The sequence below is a fragment of the Myxocyprinus asiaticus genome, chromosome 22 (assembly GCF_019703515.2).
Source record: "Myxocyprinus asiaticus isolate MX2 ecotype Aquarium Trade chromosome 22, UBuf_Myxa_2, whole genome shotgun sequence".
Taxonomy (NCBI): Eukaryota; Metazoa; Chordata; class Actinopteri; order Cypriniformes; family Catostomidae; genus Myxocyprinus; species Myxocyprinus asiaticus.
In genome coordinates this window covers 40,440,600-40,463,241 of record NC_059365.1, presented here as the reverse complement: position 1 = coordinate 40,463,241, position 22,642 = coordinate 40,440,600, and the positions used below count along the sequence as shown (strand labels likewise).

The 22,642-nt window shown below is 44.3% G+C and overlaps 1 protein-coding gene across 2 annotated transcripts in view; it reads left to right on the top strand.

The window, feature by feature from the left end:
- Nucleotides 1-226: 226 nt before the first annotated feature.
- The window catches only part of kctd8 (potassium channel tetramerization domain containing 8), an 80,243-nt gene continuing 57,827 nt past the window's right edge, over nt 227-22,642 (top strand). For both annotated transcript variants that reach the window (XM_051650343.1, XM_051650345.1), the window contains exon 1: nt 227-1,339. In XM_051650343.1, the coding sequence (XP_051506303.1) occupies nt 505-1,339 (835 nt within the window). In that variant the 5' untranslated portion in view covers nt 227-504. The remainder of the gene's footprint in view (nt 1,340-22,642) is intronic.

The following is a 22,642-nucleotide window of genomic DNA, read 5'->3' as shown; positions in this document are numbered from 1 at the left end:
TGTGGCTACACCTCCACTCCCTTTCTCATTCTGTAGATGATGTCACTGTGGCATCCCTTAGAACTTGGACAAATGATGTGAGCCTCCGTGTGGCGTTCCTCCTCTTTCCCACCCACCCACCCTTTCTCTGTCTCTCTCTCTCTCTCTCTCTCTGTCTCTCTCTCTCTCTCCCTGTCCCCAAGTCTCCATCTCATACTCCACAGCTCTCTTCATCAACTGAGGAACTGCAGCTGAGGAAACTTGATAGCACTCTGTCCCTTTCTCTTCTCTTTCTCTTACTCCTCTTTTTCTCTCTGTCCCTCTCTCATTCTCCAGCAGCGATGTAGTCCTCTCTTAAACTTTGGCAGCTCTTTGGTGATGAAGCCCTGACTGACTGATCCACCACTCCTGGACCTCTATGGATTCATTCCTTCCTTCTTTTTGAGGTCTTGTTGTCCTCTTTCAAGAGTCACCTCTCTCTTCATTTCACCTTGTGTTTCATTGTTGCGTCTTTGTATTTGAACTATGGCCATGAAGGAAACTGTACTCCCTATCAGTGAGGTGTCCAGTCCGTACCCAGAGGTAGTGGAACTCAATGTTGGCGGCCAGGTGTATGTCACCAAACGTTCCACCTTGGTCAGCGTACCTGACACCACCCTCCACACTATGTTCACCCGCTACACCCCACAGGAACTTCCCCGCGACAGCCGAGGACGCTTCTTCATCGACCGTGATGGCTTCCTGTTCCGATATGTGCTGGACTTCCTTAGAGACCGGCAGCTGGTGCTACCAGAACACTTCCCAGAGCGGGACCGTCTACAGCGCGAAGCCGAATATTTCCAGTTGGGGGAGCTACTGAGAATTCTCGGCCCACGTGTAGCCAAACAAGGATCGCTTAATGATGAGGGCTGCCAAAGCGATATCGAGGAAAGTTCTCAGAGTAGCGAGTTGGTGACTCGAATGGGAAACAGCGCCACCAACTATGCAACTTCTTCTTTTGCCCCAGACAAGAGGTCAGGGTTCATTACGATTGGTTATCGGGGATCGTATACGATGGTGAGGGATAACCAAACTGATGCTAAGTTTCGGCGTGTGGCGCGGATCATGGTCTGCGGCCGTATTGCTCTGGCAAAAGAGGTGTTTGGGGAAACGCTGAATGAGAGTCGAGATCCAGACCGTCCACCAGAGAAATACACCTCACGCTTCTACCTGAAGTTCACCTACCTGGAGCAAGCGTTCGACAGGCTGAGCGAGGCTGGGTTCCAGATGGTGGCCTGCAACTCAACTGGAACAGCTGCATTTGTTAACCAGTACAGAGATGACAAGATCTGGAGTAGCTACACAGAGTACATCTTCTTCAGTAAGTAGCCCTTGCATTCTTTTCTGCTCTGCTTTTTAATTTCCCTGTGGATACCCACCTATTCCCCAAGGTATACATGTTTCACTCTGTGTTAATTTTAACAGTTTTTTATTTTTGTCATAATTTTTGTCTTTTGTTGAAAATGCCCTTTAAATTTATTCAGTATTTAGTCATGTCATATTCATTAATTTTAGTCAATTTTACTCTGACTAAAATGGCACAATTTTAGTCAACAAAAATAACATATTTTAGTTGACAATAATGTGCAAAATAACAAAAACATGTATCAAACTGTACAAACCAAACTTTAACCAAATACTGAATATTGAACACTTACAATTACCTAAAAATGTATTAAAAATAATAAAGATTAGTATGTTTAATATACAGGGTTGGGAGGGTTACTTTTGAAATATATTCCACTACAGATTACAGAATACATGCTGTAAAATGTAATTTGTAACGTATTCCATTAGATTACTCAAGGTCAGTAATGTATTCTAAATACTTTGGATTACTTCTTCAGCACTGGTAGATTTTTTCACTTGTTTTGACTATAAAAACTCTGTCAGTACAGTAAGACAGAATACACGTTAAAAATACATTCTCTGAAAAACCTAAATATCTTATGCAGTGTTGTTTCTAAAACAAGATTAATCAAATTTATCTTGTTTTAAGGATTTTTAGATATTTTTACAGGAAAACAATACAAAAATTATTATCAAGAATATGATTTTTGGCCTAATATCAAAGGTCTTACTAGAAAAAAAGAAATTATGATCCAACGTGAATTTTCTTGATAAAAAATATGATTGTGCCAGGTAACATGTGCATGTAAAATGGCTAGAAATAGCATTTTAGCTTAGCGTAAAGCTGACAATTTACACAAGGTTTATTTCTATTTCTTCTGCTCCAAACTTACTTCAATCTTGCTTCTCTGTCTGCTCATATGAATGTGACACATCATAAGAAAGTGTTTCACCACTGTTCAAATGTACTTTGGATCGCATCTTTTATATGTATAAATGTTATCCAACTGAAAGGACTAAATATTAAATGAAACAAATGACAATAAAATGCAAAGTAATCTCTTCAGTAATCAAAATACTTTTTGAATGTAACTGTATTCTAATTACCAATTATTTAAACTGTAACTGTAGTGGAATACAGTTACTAATATTTTGTATTTTAAATACGTAATCCCGTTACTTCCCAACCCTGTTAATATATGTAAGATTAAACAACGTGAGTGAACTGTCATGAAAACCTGAGCTCCTGAAATAATAGCATATAATGAACATATTGAAGTATTACATAGCCATCACTTTGTTTTAAAAAGTGGTGGGGACAGTTTGTGTGTGTGTGTGTGTGTGTGGGGGGGGGGGGGGGGGGGATGTCATAAGGTGGTGAAACTCATGAATATTATTTCCGTTTTGTGCAGATAGTGTCAAATAATCTTTTACTGTTTTAATAAATAGTCATTATTGATTACCAATTCAAGTGCTCCAATAAATATCCAATAAATATTTCACATAATTATTTTAATAACTTAATAATCTGTATGTCTAAAACTTCTGGGATTTTGTTAGCCAGTGAATATTTGTATGGATCAGTAATGCATGAGCCAGAATGAATAATTGGTCACATCATGGTAAAATGTTCGCATTTAGTACAGACTTCTGGGTTCTGATCTGCCCTAATATATCTTTTAATTTTAATAAACAAAGATTGCATCTGTACGTCAGTGAATGTACACTTGTTCACCAACTTATTCATGTGATTATCTAATCAGCCAATCATGTGGCAGCAGTGCAATGCTTAAAATCATGCAGATATGGGTCAGGAGCTTCAGTTAATGTTCACATCAACCATCTGAATGGGGAAAAATGTGATCTCAGTGATTTCGACCATGGCATGATTATTGGTTCCAGATGGGCTGGTTTAAATATTTGTGTAACTGCTGATCTCCTGGGATTTTCCACACAAAACAGACTCTAGAATTTACTCAGAATGGTGCCAAAAACAAAAAACATCCAGTGAGCGGCAGTTCTGCAGACAGAAATGCCTTGTTGATGAGAGAGGTCAACAGAGAATGGCCAGACTGGTTCAAGCTGACAGAAAGGCTACGATAACTCAGATAACAGCTCTGTACAATTTTAGTGAGCAGAATAGCACCTCAGAATACACAACACGTCAATCCTTGAGGCTGATGGGCTACAACAGCAAAAGACCATGTTGGGCACTTTAGTAGGACCATAGTGTTCCTAATAAAGTGCTCAGTCAGTGTATATCATGATCGGAGACACATCTGTTTATTTTTTTCCCTTCGCAATTTAACTGGAAATGAGTGTGAGCTATGCAACAGCAGAGTGAGACAACACCACTGATAACAGCTGCTCAAGCATTCATTATAACCTTAAAAATAACAAACTTCAGTGCTGGACCGGCACTTATTATAACACACACAAATTAAATGGGATTTCAAAACGTGGTGGGGACAAAACTGGCAAAGGCAAAAAGTGGTATGGACATTCCCTCCCGTAAATGACTCCTTAGACATATTAGTTACAGTACTTGCTAGAAGTGATTCCTCACATTTAGACAGTTTAGGATATTGTATTACATGTACATTTGTAAGGAAACTGCCTATTTAGAGCGCAAGTTATGCATTTGACATGTAACTTAGTTCAATTTCACCTGTTCATTGGCTTTATTGTCTGTGCAGATGTGAGTTGTGATATTACGTTCATGTTGTGGATATAGCTGATTAATGTCACCTTTATTGGATGCATTTGAGTGAGGTAATTAACCAATTAGTAAAGTTAGTAATGAAGAAATCTCCTACACACTATGACTGGATTATCTGATTGAATTATTTCTCGATTTTTCTTTCATTAAAATAAATAAAAGTGTTAATGCATTGTTAATATATTGCAAAAAATAAAATAAAAATAAAAATAATAATTATCATATTTTCGTCAACAGTATGTTTTCATTACAATCGTTTGAATATCATAATTTGTCTCATCTTTGTTATCGTTGACAAATCAAAAAACATTTTCATTTTCATCAGTAATTTCATTAACTAGATTTGCACTGTTCAGCACTAAAATGTTAAATATTTTTTCTTTCTCGTATCCCAGCTAAATATGCAGAGACAACTATAAGTAAGCCATTGGTGGGTTGATGCAGCGTGAAGTATTGCCATTGATCATGGTATAAATTTGCTTGTTTTGATGATTGGGGGGGGGGGGGTTACCTCCCCCTGGAATCTATGCCCTTGGAGTGATCTTGAGACCCCAAGATCTATCCTACTCTCTTTCTCTCTTACTCTTTCAGTCTTTTCCTCTCTTCAGCTATTCTTCTGCAATCCCATGTCTCTCCTGTAGTGCATCTCATCAAATCTCTATCACTACAGTCTATTTTCCCTTTTTCAATTTCCACCCACTCAAACACACACACAGTCCTCTTCAGTATGTTCAGACTTTGATGCTGTAATTGAATGCAGTACATGTAAATGTGTGTCATAACTGGGACAAAGCACTGTATGCCTCAGGCCTGACATACTGAATAGAGAGAGGATATTACACCAGAATCACACACACCAGTTCTGTCCAATCACAAAACGCCTTAGATATCAATGCTTCCTCATTACCCAATGAAAATCAGAGTTGGCATAAATGATTGACTATTCATGGTTATCAGTTCAAACCTACCGCAACGCATGTTGATGCGCCATGTTTGAATCGAGTGCATGCATGAATGAGATTTAAAAACTTTGGAGGGGGAGAGTTTTAGTGAATTATAACAAATTTCCTCACCTACAGATCTCATAGAATCACGTTACTATACCCACATCTTTGCAAAATTATTTTTACGTGCCTCGTTGTACGTATCACGGCAGTTTCCTGGCAAAATTTAACACTAGAGGCGCTACAAAAACAGTGACTTTTATTCACTTTCACACAAATCACGAGTAGTGATGGGAAGATCGGATAATTTTACTGGCTTGAATCTTTGAGTCTCGTTCAGCAAAATGAACGAATCTTTATTCAAGTCATTTTGTTCATTTGAGCAAAATTAAATTAAAATGTTAAATTTTCAATAGCCAAATCAAACTTTGATTATAGTCCCAATAAGGAAAAAATTATAATGCCGCCAAGGACAAATTATGAAAAACAGAATGATTAGTTCACCTCTGGAATCTTCTTGTCCGAGTCGTTCGTTCTTTTGTCACGTGAGTCTATAACATATACGGCTGTCATGTTACAAAAGAATGAATGACTCGGACCAGAAGACTCGAGAGGTGAACTAATCATTTCTGTTTCCTGTGTGAGCAATGCATAACGTGTAATGCTGTCACGTTACAAAAGAATGAACGACTTGGACCAAAAGACTCGAGAGGAGAACTAATCATCTCTGTTTCCTGTGTGAACATTGCATAGCGTATACAGCTGTCACGTGACAAAAGAACGAACGACTCGGACCAGAAGACTCAAGAGGTGAACTAATCATTTCTGTTTCCTGTGTGAGCAATGCATAACGTGTAATGCTGTCACGTTACAATAGAACGAACAACTCGGACCAAAAGACTTGAGAGGTGAACTAATCATTTCTGTTTCCTATACAGCGCTTATCCGATTTTCACGCAACAAACGAACGGAGGTTGCACAATGCACATGCGCAGCCAACACAAAATGAACTAATCACTCTGAGACTACTCGTTCTTCTGAGTCACATAAAAGATTCATTCAAAATGAACTAATCACTCATGAACGACCCATCACTAATCACGAGTAAAATGGCAGATTATCAGTTCATAACTTACGTTTTGACCTGTTCCTCACACACTGCTATCTTATGACATCTTAACACTTTTGCTATAGCGCATGACTTGAAAGGCGATACATTTGAATGTTTGCATTACATAATCAACTACATTTACAAGCCTGTTTGAGTGCGATCAAATTGCGCAGTAGCTCAACTGATAAAGAGCGTTGCACTTGCAATGCAAGTATACGACATGTAAGCCGAATGTGACATAGAAGCCCCCAAAATTTATGTGTTCCTATCTGTCATTCACTCGACGTTGTGTCGATGTAGTGACACTAGGGGTCACTCTTGGGAGCCTCAAACACCTATGCTTTTTGAAAAAAGGCCAATGGGAATTGGCGGGTGGAATTTGCATGCCACTCCCCCGGACATACGGGTATAAAAGGAGCTAGTATGCAACCACTCATTCAGATTTTCTCTTCGGAGCCGAGCGGTTGTGTTCAGCAAGCTGAATTACTCTGCCGATCCATCCACCTTGAAAAGCTGTTGGATTTACGGTGCATTACAGCGGCTTCTCCCCCACTTGCACTGGTGAAGTGCAGAGAACGCCCCTGGGCGCTTCAGCAGCTAAAAGAGTATATTCTTCCTACTATATTTTCCCTTCTTAAAAGAGTGGCATTAACAGAGAGCGTCTTTTTAAAGATGCCTCTCCGTTTGTGTGTATTTCCTGGTTGCGGTCGTTACCTCTCCACTTCCGATGGCCACGATCGTGGTCTTACGTGCTTGGGCGCTGCCCACACGGAGACAGCGTTCGTGGACGGGTCATGTTCTCACTGCGAGAGTGTGACCATGGCAATGTTGCAGTCGCGGTTTTTCCTTCGTTAGAGGGAAAGACCACCCCAGCGGCTCCCCGCCTCGGTCCTTCTACCTTAGGTCCTTCTACCTTAGCACTGGGGGCGATTTGGGGACCCAAATGGGAGCCACTCTGCCGGGTAACTCCCCACGGACCTCCCATTCCCCAGTACGCTCATTTGCCCTGTTGGAATGAGACCGCCGGCTCGTCTCAGGGCGAGTTCGCGATCTCGTTTCGGCACTCACGAAGTGGATGAGCTCTCGATTGCAGCATCGGAGAGCGGGCTGTCCAGTCTGATGCTGAGGACTCGACTGGGCTCCCACCTTCGGGTGTGGTCGCCCAGTCGCAGCCTGATGCGCAGGAACCCTCCACCTCCCCTGAAACCTCGCAGCCTGACGATTGGTTCCTGGGCCCGGAGCGCTGCTCACGGCCATGCCCCACCCTGGTCCCTTTCTTCCCGGAGGTGCATGAGGAGCTCACAAGGTCATGGCGGGCACCTTTCACTGCCTGGACCCGGTCTCAGAGCTCCTCCGCTCTCACTACCCTCAATGGTGGGGCTGCCAGGGGGGACTCGGCAATTCCCCAGGTGGATAAGGTGGTTGCTGTGCACCTGTGCCCAAGAGGCTGCGGTACCCAAAACTTCAACAAAAGAGTGGTTTTCTTGTTCCCTGGGTCATATCTCAGGTGCGCACAGCTGTCTTCACGACCACCGTCCACCGTCCCATTTTGGCAGGTTTGGTGCTCCAAAACTCCTGCCCCTGTGCACCCAGCTGTAGCACAAACATGCCCACACCGGGTTGGTTCCGATGGACTGCGGGGACAATATTCCTCCTCCCCCCTCCTCGACCTATCTTATGGTAGCAGCAAGGTAAGTGCTTTGATGCCTCAATGTGGCGCCTCAGGCTCCTCCCTGCCGCGAGACCCCACCCACCGGTACGTCCGATGTGATTGTCCCCTTGGTCCCCCTCGCCCGGAGTTTTGACACATGGCTCGTGCTTTCCAACCCATTGTGATGGCTGACCCGGACCGCGTAGCCAAGCTGGACGGTCCGGGTCAGCCATCGCGACTCGGCTACGCGATTCAGTTCGCCAGGCACACGCCCAGGTTCAGCAGCGTCCGCTTCACCTCGGTGAAGGGCGAGAACGCCTCTACCTTGCGTGAGGAGATCGCTACCCTTCTACGGAAGGGTGCGATAGAGCCTGTCCCTCCAGCTGATATAAAGAAGGGGTTTTACAGCCCCTACTTCATAGTACTGAAGAAAGGCAGTGGGTTGCGGCCAATCTTGGACCTGCAAGTACTGAACTGGGCCTTGCAGAGACTCCCGTTCAAGATGCTGACACAAAAATGAATTTTTTCGAGCATCCGGCATCAAGATTGGTTCGCAGCAGTAGACATGAAGAACGCGTCCATGTCTCGGTCTTACCTCGACACAGACCCTTCCTGCGGTTTGCTTTTGAGGGCCGGGCATACCAGTACAAGGTCCTCCCCTTTGGCCTGTTCTTGTCCCCTCGTGTCTTCCCGTAGGTCGCAGAGGCAGCCCTTGCCCCGCTAAGGGAAGAGGGCGTCCACATCCTCAATTATCTCGATGACTGGCTAATCCTACCTCACTCTTGGGATGTGTTGTGTGCGCACAGGGACCTGGTGCTCACACACCTCAGCCGACTGGGGCTTCGGGTCAACTGGGAAAAGAGCAAGCTCTCCCCAGTTCAGAGCATCTCTTTTCTCGGCTTGGAGTTGGACTCAGTCTCGATGATGGCATGCCTTACGAACGAGCATGCACAGTCGGTGCTGAACTGTCTGAAGGCGTTCAGACAGAAGACAACGGTTCCACTGAAAATTTTGCATATGGCATCCTCAGTGGTGGCCACACCGCTCGGGTTGATTCATATGAGACCGCTTCAGCACTTGCTTCAGACATGAGTCCCAAGATGGGCATGGCACCGCGGGACACATCACGTGGTCATCACGCCATCACGCCGATCTGTCACCTCCTCTTCAGCTCTTGGACCGACCTTGCATTTCTATGGGCAGGGGTTCCGCTAGAGCAGGTCTCCAGACACATCGTGGTTATGACGGACGCCTCCAAGACAGGCTGGGGTGCCATATGCAATGGGCACCTGGACCGGCCCACGGCTGCATTGGCACATCAACTGCCTTGAGTTGTTGGCAGTACTGCTCATCCTGAGGAGGTTCCGGCTGTTGATCCAGGGCAAGAACGTGTTGGTCCGGACGGAAAACACCTTCGCGAGGTTCTACAATCTCCGGGTTGGGCCGGTTACGTCCCGTGTATTGTCAGGTATGAGCAGGTAAGTTCCGGGACAGCTGGCCAGGTATACCACTTGCGCATAGCGCCTTTCCCCTCCCTTGGGGTGAAGACGTGAGCTTTTGACTCCTAGTCGTGTTCACAAGCTGTGATCCCTGGATGACTTTCCTCCTTAGCCCTGTGGCAGACGAGTTTGCGGAGAAACTCGCTGCCGGCCCAGTACGTGTGCTAATTAGGCCCTGTACTGGGGAAGGTGCTCCACATGTGCTGGTTCCCCATAGGTGACCCTATGTGATATCTTCCGCTAAATCATTTCCATGTCGGTAAACTGCATCTTCCTTGGGCAGAGGCCCCTCTGCCCCCGGTCACCATGTTTGTAGAAACTCCTCCCCCCTCGGGTAGGACCTACCATGCGACTTCTCCACATGACATACTTCTGATGAGACTCGGTTAGACCATGTGACGTATTTCCACTCAAAATACCCCCCCCCTTCTCTGGGCGGGGTGTGGTTTCCACGGTGTCTTCCAATTGGGAGTGACACCCCCCCGACTACTACTGGCTACGAGGCACACAGCGGTCTGCCCGTCTTGCACCGCCAGTCCACGTAACACAGTTCAGCTAGTTGTGGCGTTTTGTATAGGGACCCCTAGTGTCACTACAGACACAACGTTGAGTAAGTGCTGGTTACTTTCGTAACCTCTGTTCCCTGATGGAGGGAATGAGACGTTGTGTCCCTCTTGCCACAACACTGAACTACCCGCTGAAATGACCGGGACCTTGTCTTGACTCCTCAGCACAAAACCTGAATGAGTGGTTGCATACCAGCTCCATTTATACCTGTATGTCCGAGGGAATGGCATGCAAATTCCACTCGCCAATTCTCATTGGCCTTTTTTCAAAAAGCAGAGGTGTTTGGGGCTCCCAGGAGTGACCCCTAGTGTCACTACATCGACACAACTTCTCATTCCCTCCACCAGGGAATGGAGGTTACGAAAGTAACCAGGACGGTTGTATCAGGCTCAGGGGTAACACAAGGTCAAGGGAACTGAGCTTGAGAAGAACGGGATGTATAGACCCAGTTGCAAAGAACACAGGAAGTCAGGGATAAAACAAAACAAGTCTTTAATAAATCCAAATGATAGTTCAGTAGCGATTCCAGAAGAAAATCCAAGTTAGAAACAAAGTTCATTGGCTGTGTTAAATGCAAAAGTTTTCCAAAAAAACATAAATCCAAAGAACAAAATGTAATCCTAAAAGTAAATCCAAAAAACAGAAAGTATTACTGCAAGAGAGGCAGTAATCTACAGAGACACATTAGAACAGAACATGAACTCTCAAAAACTGAGCAACCAATGAACAAAAAACAGCAACTTAAATACATCTCAGAAAACGAGGCACAGTTGAAATGAATAATGACAAACAAGCCAGGGAAACACAGGGAGAACACAATGGGGACATCTAGTGTACAACATGAGGAACAACAAGACCAAAACGCTGACAGGTTGCTTCAGCATCTGCGTCCTTCATTTCACATTTGCTTTTATAGCACTGTCGATTAGGTTTAGGTTTAAGGTTTAGGGTAGGGAGGTAGGTAGGTTTTGTTGATTTAAAACTCGATAGACTATTAACCTTAAAAACCTCATCTGTTTGAGGGAAAAAATTTTATTTAGAAAAAGTTTTATTGTTTTTGGTTTTTTTAGCACCACATAGTGGATTTAACGTCAGAACTGTCACGATACATGTAGTGAACCACTTTTGTTATTTTGCACGCAGGGGTGTAAAGTAATTGAGTAAAAATACTTAAGTATTATACTTAATTATTATTTTTGGGGATTTGTACTTTACTTGAGTGCAATTTAAACAGAATACTTGTACTTTTACTTAATTACATTTCCAAAGAAAAAATAGTACTTTTCCTCCTTACAATTTTATTTCAACTTGAAAAGTTGAATTTTATTTCATCGTACTGGACTGAAGCCACCTTTCCACTGCATCTGATAAACAAAAGATGACAGACCAGAAGTCAGTCATTTCAAATGGATTGTCACACGGTGGCTGTGTGGAGTTTGGACCATCTGCAGAGGTGGAATTTCGGATCTGATTTGAGCTTGGATCTGTTTAAATATATGTGCAGCTAGACCGTATTTGATTGCCCGACTGAATATGATGTATTCATTCAAATCTATGAGCACAAAGTGAAAATACTGACAGTTTTTGTCCTAAACTTTATTATAATTGTCTGCTACTTTTACAGATTGGACAGTTATGAAGTAGAAAATGATCATTCACATTGCAAATATATATATATATATATATATATATATATATATATATATATATATATATATATAAAACAAAAGGCTTTTGTAATTAAATGTGTACATCTCATTTATTTGTACTATTGCCTTCATATTTAAATCATATCCATGAATTTCTTCTCCCTGTTTACTGAATTATTATTGTTGTTGTTGTTGTTGTTGTTTGGCAACTATTATTTATAGTTAAAACTATAAAACCAGCAATGATAATGATGATAATAATGATAATAAAAATAATGGAATCTGAGTAAATATTTATTATGAATTTTATTATCTGCTCAACAGCAAGGTGTGGTAGCAAAACTCAGAAAATAATTCACAAAACAAACAACATTACTAACTTTCTTCAAATCTTTTTATATTTAATTTTTTTTATTTGGATATTTTGAAATAGTTTTTCCATCATACATTAGATTTGTATGACTATACAACCAAAGAAGTAGCACAGATGCGGTATACGCGCAATTTCACAATTGTGAAATAATACTAGTAATAATAATTTCAGGATCTTCGAGGGCCCCTCACATGCCAGGGCCCTATGTACTCAGTCACCCTTTTCCCCTCACTTACGACGCCCCAGAACAGTGGAGCCATTCAGGTTCCTGGATTCCTCTACTATCTCTCAGGACTGTTGTGAAGAAGGCTCAGCAGAGGTTGTACTTCCTTCACCAGCTGAGGAAGTTCAACCTGCCATAGGAGCTGCTGACTCAGTTCTACTCGGCCGTCACTGTGTCTGTCTATTTATACTCTTACCTTGTTTTATATCCTGTGACTCACTGTACTGTTCTGTGTGCACTTGTTTCTCCTATCACCAAAAAAATAAATAAAAAAATTCCTTGTGTATGTGAGAACACTTGGCAATAAAGCTCATTCTGATTCTGATATGCAACACTCTATCGGTTGAGCTACTGCACAATTTGATCACACTTAAACAAACTTGTAAATGTAGTTGGTTATGTAATGCAAATGTTAAAATGAGTCATGCACTAGAGTAAGTGTTTATATTTCATAAGATAGCATTGTGTGAGGAACAGAGCAAAAAGTAAGTGTTTATGAACTGATAATATGCCATTTTACTCATGATTTGAGTGAAAGGGGATAAAAGTCGTTGTTGTTTTAGCGCCTCTAGTGTACATTCCACCAGGAAATTGCCATGTTATGTACAACATGCCGCATAAAAATATTTTTGCAAAAATATAGTTATTATAAAATTATTCTTTGACCAGGTTGCGGATACCACTGGGGGAGAAATATGACAGTCGTCAGAGACAGTAAAAAGGAGACTTAACAAACTAATCGAATTTAACAACATCCTCTCTCACAATCTCCTCTCTTGATTTCATTCTAGCTATGAAAAAAAGTTACTTTTACTTTTTTAATACTCAAGTACAATTTAATGTGAATACTTTTTTACTTTCACTCAAGCATGTTTTTGACTAGATACTTGGACTTTTATTTGAGTATAATTTCTGAATACTTTTTAATGAAAAATACGTAATGCACGTAATTTTCATGAGATAAGGCTGTCTTGGCTTCTGAAGAGTTTGATATGGATATGGCGGTCAATATGGAACACTTTTATTGTGCTTTTTATGGAGCTCATCGTCCCCTGGACATTCTCCAGTTTTGTGTTCCACAGAGAAATAAAGTCATTTGAGTCTTGAACAACATTTTCCATAATGGGTGCACTAACCCCTTAAGTACTAATCAACTGCAGCCCTTCGGCTGAAGGATTCACACTACAGTGACTGCAAGTTGACTGCTGTCTTTGCAAGGTGTTAGCTAGAATGCATTGCAGTGTGTGGTCTGACTGAGCGGATGTGATTGTGGTCGTCCAAACCACAAGGTTGATTTGATGGATTTGTGATTGACTGGAAGCCACGTCTTCCGTTGAATTTGTGTGCTCATTAAAACTATTTGAAACATTTCAGCATGTTTTAATGGGTTTTTGTGTGCGAGTGTGCCTGTGTGTTTAAGCTGAGATAAGGCATAGCTGTGTGGACCAGTAGAGAAGTGTGGAAACATGCTGATAAGAAAAGAAGGACTGTCTAGGAGGAAGAAAATCTCACTTTGGTAGACTTAAGCAAAGGTAATGGAACTTCAAGAGCTAATCCGACTACTGCATGTCACGGGTAATTAGGTTGTGTGTGTGTGTGTGTGTGTGTGTGTGTGTGTGTCCACATTTGTCTATTATTGTTTGTAGTTTTGAGTTTTAAAAGATACCCAATGAAGATAAGCTGTCTGATCTATGAATTGCCTACAGTTATTGGACACACACTCACTCTCTCTTTCTCCTTCAAAGTGAGCAGGTGTGTGTAATTTTTCAATGTTTAAATACTTTCACCCATTCCAGCTTGATATGCAGAGACATGGATGTAACAACCATATACTTATGTTCAGAAATAGTGATCAAGCAATATTGTTTTTTTAATGATCGATTTGTGAAAAAACCTTTAAGAATTGCTCTTTTTGTTTGAGCATCCCAAACAGCCCAATATAGCAATAGTGGCTTAACCAATTGCTTGAATGTGCAGTAAATGTGTTTCTATCATAGTTCCCTATCTGTCACTCACTCGAGGTCGTGTCGATGTAGAGACACTAGGGGTCACTCTTGGGAGGCCCATACACCTGAAAAAAGGCCAATGGAAATTGGCAAGTGGAATTTGCATGCCACTCCCCCAGACATACGGGTATAAAAGGAGCTGGTATGCAACAACTCATTCAGATTTTCTCTTCGGATCCAATCAGTTCTATTCATTGAGCTGAATTCACCGAGTTCATTCACCTCGTCTGCTGGATTTACAGCGCATTTCAGCGGCTTCTCCCCCTCTGCACCCATGGACTGCAGAGAATGCCCCTGGGTGCTTCGGCAGAACAGCAAAAAGAGAGTATATTCTAAAAGAGTATATTTTCAACTCTAAAAGAGCGGCACACATGGAACGTCTTTTTAAAGATGCCTTTCCGTTTGTGTGTTATTCCTGGTTGCGGTCGTTATCTCTCCGCTTCTGATGGCCACGATCGCTGTCTTACATGTCTGGGCACTGCCCAGACATGTAAGAGACTTCGTTCACGCGGAGACTTCGTTCGTGGATGGGTTTTGTCCTCATTGCGAGAACATGATCATGGCAACCTTCCATCAAGAGGGTAGGGGACCTGCAGGCGTTCTCTGTCAGCGAATCGTGCCTGGAGTTTGGTCAGGGTTACTCTCACGTGATCCTGAGACCCTGACTGGGCTATGTGCCCAAGGTTCCCACGACCCTGTTTAGGATCAGGTGGTGAACCTGCAAGAGCTGCCCCAGGAGGAGGCAGAACCAGCTTTGGCATTGCTGTGTCCGGTGCGTGCTTTACACATCTATTTGGATCGCACGCAGAGCTTCAGAAGCTCCGAAGCTCCTCTTTGTCTGCTTTGGTGGACAGCGGAAAGGAAGCGCTGTCTCCAAACAGAGGATCACCCAGTGGGTCGTTGACGCCATTGTGATGGCATATCACGCCCAGGACGTGCCACCCCCCGTGGGACTACGAGACCACTCTACAAGGAGTGTAGCGGCTTCCTTGGCCCTGACCAGTGGCGCCTCTTTAGCAGACATCTGCAGAGCAGCAGGCTGGGCAACACCCAACACCTTTGCGAGGATCTACAATCTCCGGGTTGAGCCAGTTTCGTCCTGTGTGTTGTCAGGTCCGAACAGGTAAGTTCTGGGACAGCTGGCCAGGTGTACCGCTTGCGCATAGAGCCCTTTTCCTCCCATGAGGTGAAGACGTGCACTTTTGACTCCCAGTCGTGTTCACAAGTTGTGATCCCTGGATGACTTTCCTCCTTAACCCTTTGGCAGATGAGTTTCCAGAGAAACTCACTGCCGGCCCAGTACGTGTGTTAACTAGGCCCTGTACTGAGGGTAGGTGCTCCACAGGTGATGGTTCCCTGTAGGTGACCCCATGTGATATCTTCCGATAAATCGTTTCCCTGTCGGTAAACTGCATCTTCCTTGGGCAGAGGCCCTTCTGCTCCCAGTCACCATGTTTGTAGAAACTCCTCCCCTTCGGGTAGGACCTACCATGGGACTTCTCCATGTGACATACTTCCGACGAGACTCGGTAAGACCATGTGATGTATTTACACTCAAAATACCTCCCCCCCGTGTGGTCTTCACGGTGTCCTCCACTTCGGATTGACACCCCCTGACGTAGACATTTATGGCCCCAGTCGGTTAACAAATTCCACTCTTTTTGGGGAAAGAGGCCACGGCTGGGCTAGCTTGTCCCTATTTTTTGGGCAGTCGACTTGTTCCCGAATGAACGTTCGACGCTCATAAGAGTGTTGGGGGAGGTTACGTGACAGCCTGGTGCACTGGCTACGAGGCACACAGCGGTCTGCCCGTCTCGCACCGCCAGTCCATGTAACACAGTTCAGCTAGTTGTGCCATTTTGTGTAGGGACCCCTAGTGTCACTACATTGACACAACGTCGAGTGAGTGACAGATAGGGAATGTCCTGGTTACTTTCGTAACCTCCGTTCCCTGATGGAGGGAACGAGACGTTGTGTCCCTCTTGCCACAACGCTGAACTACCCGCTGAAATGGCCGGGACCTTGTCTCGGCTCCTCAGCACAAAACCTGAATGAGTGGTTGCATACCAGCTCCTTTTATACCCGTATGTCCGGGGGAGTGGCATGCAAATTCCACTCGCCAATTTCCATTGCCTTTTTTCAAAAAGCAGAGGTGTTTGGGGCTCCCAAGTGTGATCCCTAGTGTCACTACATCAACACAACGTCTCGTTCCCTCCATCAGGGAATGGAGGTTACGAAAGTAACCAGGACATTTTTGTGCATGTCTTCTTTTCAAAGAAACATTTAACCACCTCAAGCGAGCGAATGCTGTAGTGTATTTTGGAGATTTTATTCGCACCTTGGGATTTCCATCCAGCATTTTTTATAAAATGTCCCAAAATGCACATAAAAATACATGGAAGGAAACACAGCTACTGAACATTGAGAATACTTCTTTACTCTGCTGTTGTCACAGTCTGTCTCCCTCATGTTTTCCTAGGACTTTTATTTTGAAGTGTTTCCCCAGACTACATCTCCCAGAATTCACTGCCCTCATTATTACCATCTATTCCTTATCTTCCTCACCTGTCCTCCATTCCATCATTAGCACCTTTTTTATAAATATCCTCTTGTTTTGCCCATTCCTTTATCAGTTCTTGAATTGTTACGTTGTGATGTTTAGTATGATGGTTTCTTCCACTCCAGCATATTTCCTTGTTTCACTCCTTGTAAGATTTTAGTTCAATTCCAGCATGTTACCTTGACTGATTTCTTGTATTTTTTCTACTCTTGTGTCTACTATTAAAAGATTGGAAGTTATTCCTGTGTCTCCTCTCTTCCTCTCCACAAACCTACGTTACAGAAGAACTGACCAACAAAGAATACCGATTCACTTAACTGTTCCTCCAAACGTCCTCCTCTACTCCAGCGATTCCCCCTCTCCTACAAAGCCAGACCTCAATGAGCACATCACAGAGCATAAAGCTAACGGGTGTATTCATGGAACTGTTCAGGCAGGATCTTCCCCTCCTGGAATATTTAACAAAGTTCATCCAACTCGCTGCTACAACCTCTATATCGGACATATACCTCAAAACCATTTATGGTATGGATTAAACTTTCACAGAACTACAGCGCTTCCTGAGGTGGAGAATCTTTCCCTTGAGGATTATATCCTAGCCACACTGCACATCCATAACCCCTCGCCATTATCAACACATGAGACAGAGGATGTCACTCCCATCACCCCCAAGGTGACTCCACTCCCAGCATTCTGCCCTCGCACTGTGGATTATGGCGGGAACCCCGTGCCACCTCCTTGCTCCAAGCCTTCCCCGGCCCCTGTCTCCAAGGTAACTCCTCTCCTTACTTTTCCCACTTAAACTGTGAATTATGGCGGGAACCCCATGCCACAACCAGTGCCCGCACCTGCCACGGTTAATGAGCCAGGGCCTGCACCTGCCACGGTTAATGAGCCAGGGCCCATGCCTGCCACGGTTAACGAGCCGGGAACCATGCCTGCCACGGTAAACGAGCCAGTGCCCATGCCTGTCATGGTTAACAAGCCAGCACCAATGCCTGTAGCCTCAACCGTCCCAGAGCCAATGCCTGTAGCCTCAATTGTCCCCGTAATCATGCTCCCTGCTGGCCGGAAGAGGAGGAGAAGGAAAAGGACACCTTCTCTCTAGTCTCTGCCAGTGCTCACGACCACGGAGGTCATTCCTCAGTCTCTGCCAGTGCTCACAACCATGGAGGTCGTTCCCCAGTCTCTGCCTGTGCTCACAACCATAGAAGTCAGTTCCCAGTCATCCACAGCTCTTAGCCTCGAGCCTTCCCCGGCCTTATATCCCTGTCCTGCAGCCCCCGGATCCATTCCCAGCCCAGAAGCTGCCCCCCAGACCTCCTGATCATCTTCCTTGGATCCATCCTCACCTTCTGCATCACCCTCCTGTGTCTCCTCTTCCTCTCCACACACCTATGTTACAGCTGTACAGACAACTCTTGATCATGCTGATCAAAGCAGTAATTGGTTTTGACTGATCACACAGGAAAATCAGCACAGGAGGTTGAATGTTTTGCTAAAATCAATCTATGCTTTCCAAAGTTAAGTCATGCACAGCACTGCGCAAGGCATGAGCAAGCATTATACGAATGAAGATTTGAATGGATGTGACAGTCACAGCGCGGAAACATTTGAGTAGGATTTACATTAAAATATGCCTAACCTAAACCCTTATATATTATAATATATAGCTATATTATTAATTATAAATGCTGTATAATGGCAGTAAGGCAACAAGTGCACAGTGCCTAGAATTGTATCTACATCTGGTTAGATGATCTGTTAATATTTAGATAGGTCTGTAGTTCAGTAGCCTATGATATCCATCATTTTAATCCCATCCTTTGTGCATCTGTTCAGGTCCCAGCCAAAGAAACAACTTTATGCTAAGTGATCGTGTGCATTCCTCTTACATGCGTTTTTGTATCACTTTCATTAATCTCTATGAAGTTGAGACTTAATTTGAAACCCCGTCTTACTAAAGCCATCATTATTTCTGTAATTAAATTCTGTAATAGTTAAAAAATGTCAGTGCCTCGACAAGGTTACAAACAACTTCCATGTTTATCAGTATGTCCACATTATTTTCATTATTAGAAGAAAAAGTTTCAGCACCTTTGGACTGGACAGCTACTTAATAACTAGCGATCTATGTGCTAGTTTGGGAAAAGTTAAGATGATTGTAAACGATAAAAAAAAAAAAAAAAAAAAAAACACCACTAAGAATGAATTGCGCCTGGTAAATGTGCTATTTACTAGCATGTGCTTTCTGCACTGGTTTAGCGCCCTATTCACTAAAGGAATTATACAGATCAGCCAATAGCACAATCTGCCAATTCTGAGAGCTATACAGTGGAGGATGTCGCAGACCGCATTTGACACAACCTGCCGAGACTGTATATCTTCACTGTGATTCAGACACCTATATCATCTCTTAAACATGCCGAAAAAGTGTGCTTGACTAGCCTACACATCGCATCTGGATATAGGCTAAAACGCTCTACTCCATCATTTGATCAATATTTGATGAATTACTGCTGATATGATGGGTTGAAAATGTTCTGCTGCCTACTTTTATTTGCGGTAATAGCGCGATCTAAACTGCGCCAGGCAATTTTTGTGAATGAAGCACATCTACAATGAGACTAAATTACAGTACATAGAAAGGAGTCGTCTTTGTGCAGAAAGAAATGACAAAGGTTGGGTTTCCCAATAATGTTGCAACTTAAGCGTTTAAGATCATCTTAATGAATGTCGCTCGTTAATTTAAGATGGAGTAACGTCTGTCTCCCAAACCAGCATGTAGACTGTTTGTTACAAAGTAGAACGTAAGAGTCTTTTTTTGGACTCAAGATGGCGCCGAGTATGGCTGCTGCGTTGCGAGCTCCGACAAAACTTAGCAATGGTTTGTTTGTTTTGTTTACAATTCTTATGTTTCTTGTCTTGGATGTTGCCTGCCTTATTGTCTACGACAGACAAACACTTTTGGACATTGGCTCAGCGATCTCACACCGTAAACCGGACTTCACATTCCTCAATGCCGACCCGCTGTTTACAAACACGCAAGCGGAGCCCTTTGTCTGGGCAGCACGGCCGCGGAAACGCAGGAGGAAAAGGGGAAACAGAGCCGGCGTTCTCATCAGAGTAAGACGCCGCGCAAATCGACCCCCGCTACCCACTATTCTACTGGCAAATGTTCAGTCTCTGGATAACAAGCTCTGCGAGCTGAAAGCGCGGATCTCTTTCCAACGAGAGACGAGGGACTGCTGCGTTATCTGCCTTACGGAAACTTGGATGTCTGCGGAGATTCCAGACTCAGCCATTGAACCCGCGGGGTTTTCCATGCTCCGAGCGGACAGAGCGAAAGACCTCTCAGGTAAAACTAGAGGAGGTGGTGTATGTTTTATGATCAACAAATCCTGGTGCGATCAGAGGAACATACATTCTATCAAGTCTTTCTGTTCTCCTGATCTGGAATTTCTTATGCTTCTGTGTCGACCATTCTGGCTACCGAGGGAATTCACAGCGGTCATTATCACTGCTGTGTACATCCCCCCACAAGCCGACACAGACCGGGCACTCAAGGAACTGTATGGGAGTATAAGTGAGCAGGAAACCGCGCACCCTGAGGCCGCGTTCATTGTGACCGGGGACTTTAATAAAGCCAGTTTAAAATCAGTCGCACCAAAATATCACCAGCACATTAGTTTCAACACACGAGGGGACCGGGTTTTGGACCATTGCTACTCTCCGTTCCGGGATGGCTACAAATCCCTCCCCCGCCCACCATTTGGAAAATCGGACCACTCTTCCATTCTGCTTCTGCCCGCTTACAGGCAGAAACTGAAACAGGAAGCACCCACCCTCAGAACGATCCAGTGCTGGTCGGACCAATCAGACTCTACGCTACAAGACTGTTTTGATCGCACGGACTGGGAGATGTTCCGGTCCGCCTCTGATGACGACATCGAGCTTTACGCTGATAGCGTAATGTGCTTCATCAGAACGTGTGTAGAGGAAGTGATTCCGACCAGAACTGTGCGAATCTATCCGAATCAGAAGCCGTGGATCAACAGCGATGTTCGCGCAGCACTTAATGTGCGGACCTCCGCTTTTAATTCCGGGAACGCGGAGGAGCATAAACAAGCCAGTTATGCCCTCCGAAAAACTATCAAAACAGCAAAACGCCAGTACAGGAGTAAGATTGAGGGACAGTTTAACACCACCAACTCTAGAAGCATGTGGCAGGGAATTAACATCATCACGGACTTTAAAGGGAATAAAAACTCCGCCATGAACACCGCTGCCTCTCTCCCAGATGAGCTAAATACTTTTTATGCTCGTTTCGAGGGAAATAACACCGCCCTCGCGGAGAGAGCTCTCACGGCCGAAGCTACAGAGGTTAGTTCACTCTCCGTCTCTGTAGAGGATGTAACCCGATCATTCCGACGGGTGAATATCCGCAAAGCCGCGGGTCCAGACGGCATTCCGGGCCGCGTCATCAGAGCGTGCGCGAACCAGCTGGCTGGTGTTTTTACGGACATTTTCAACCTCTCCCTCTCTTTGTCTGTAGTCCCCACATGCTTTAAAACATCCACCATTGTGCCTGTTCCAAAACAATCGAAAATAACTTGTTTAAATGACTGGCGTCCTGTTGCTCTGACCCCCATCATCAGCAAATGTTTTGAGAGACTAATCAGAGATTACATCTGCTCTGTATTACCACTCAATCTTGACCCGCTGCAGTTTGCTTACCGTAACAACCGCTCCACTGATGATGCCATTGCATCTACAATACACACTGCTCTCTCCCACCTGGAAAAAAAGAACACTTATGTGAGAATGCTGTTTGTAGACTACAGCTCAGCATTCAACACCATAGTGCCCTCCAAGCTAGATGAGAAACTCCGGGCTCTGGGCTTAAACAGCTCGCTGTGCAGCTGGATCCTGGACTTCCTGTCAAGCAGACGCCAGGTGGTTAGAATAGGCAGCAACATCTCCTCATCACTGACCCTCAACACTGGAGCCCCGCAGGGCTGTGTTCTCAGCCCACTACTGTATTCCCTGTACACACATGACTGTGTGGCAACACATAACTCCAATGCCATCATTAAGTTTGCTGATGACACGACGGTGGTAGGTCTGATCACTGACAATGATGAAACAGCCTACAGAGAGGAGGTGCACACTCTGACACACTGGTGTCAGGAGCACAACCTCTCCCTCAACGTCAGTAAGACAAAGGAGCTTGTGGTGGACTTCAGAAGAAAAGACAGAGAACACAGTCCCATCACCATCAATGGGGCACCAGTGGAGAGAGTCAGCAGCTTCAAGTTCCTGGGTGTCCACATCACTGAGGAACTCACATGGTCCGTCCACACTGAAGTCGTTGTGAAGAAGGCTCATCAGCGCCTTTTCTTCCTGAGACGGCTGAGGAAGTTTGGAATGAACCGCCACATCCTCACACGGTTCTACACCTGCACTGTGGAGAGCATCCTGACTGGCTGCATCTCCGCCTGGTACGGCAATAGCACTGCCCACAACCGCAAAGCACTGCAAAGGGTGGTGCGAACTGCCAAACACATCATCGGAGGTGAGCTTCCCTCCCTCCAGGAAATATATACAAGGCGGTGTGTGAAAAAAGCTCGGAGGATCATCAGAGACTCCAGCCACCCGAGCCATGGGCTGTTCTCACTGCTACCATCAGGTAGGCGGTATCGCAGCATCAGGACACGCACCAGCCGACTCCATGATAGCTTCTTCCCCCAAGCAATCAGACTTCTGAACTCTTGATCTCCCACGATCAAAATACATCATCCCTGCACTTTATTACTCTTTTATCTCACACCGGACTGTCATAAATTATATTACTGTCATTATATTATGTCTCTCTTAACAACTGACTATCAACCGACAGCCTGAATGTCAATACAGTACAATACTGTACATTCTATATATATACTTTTTTCATATATATTTTAATTTTTATT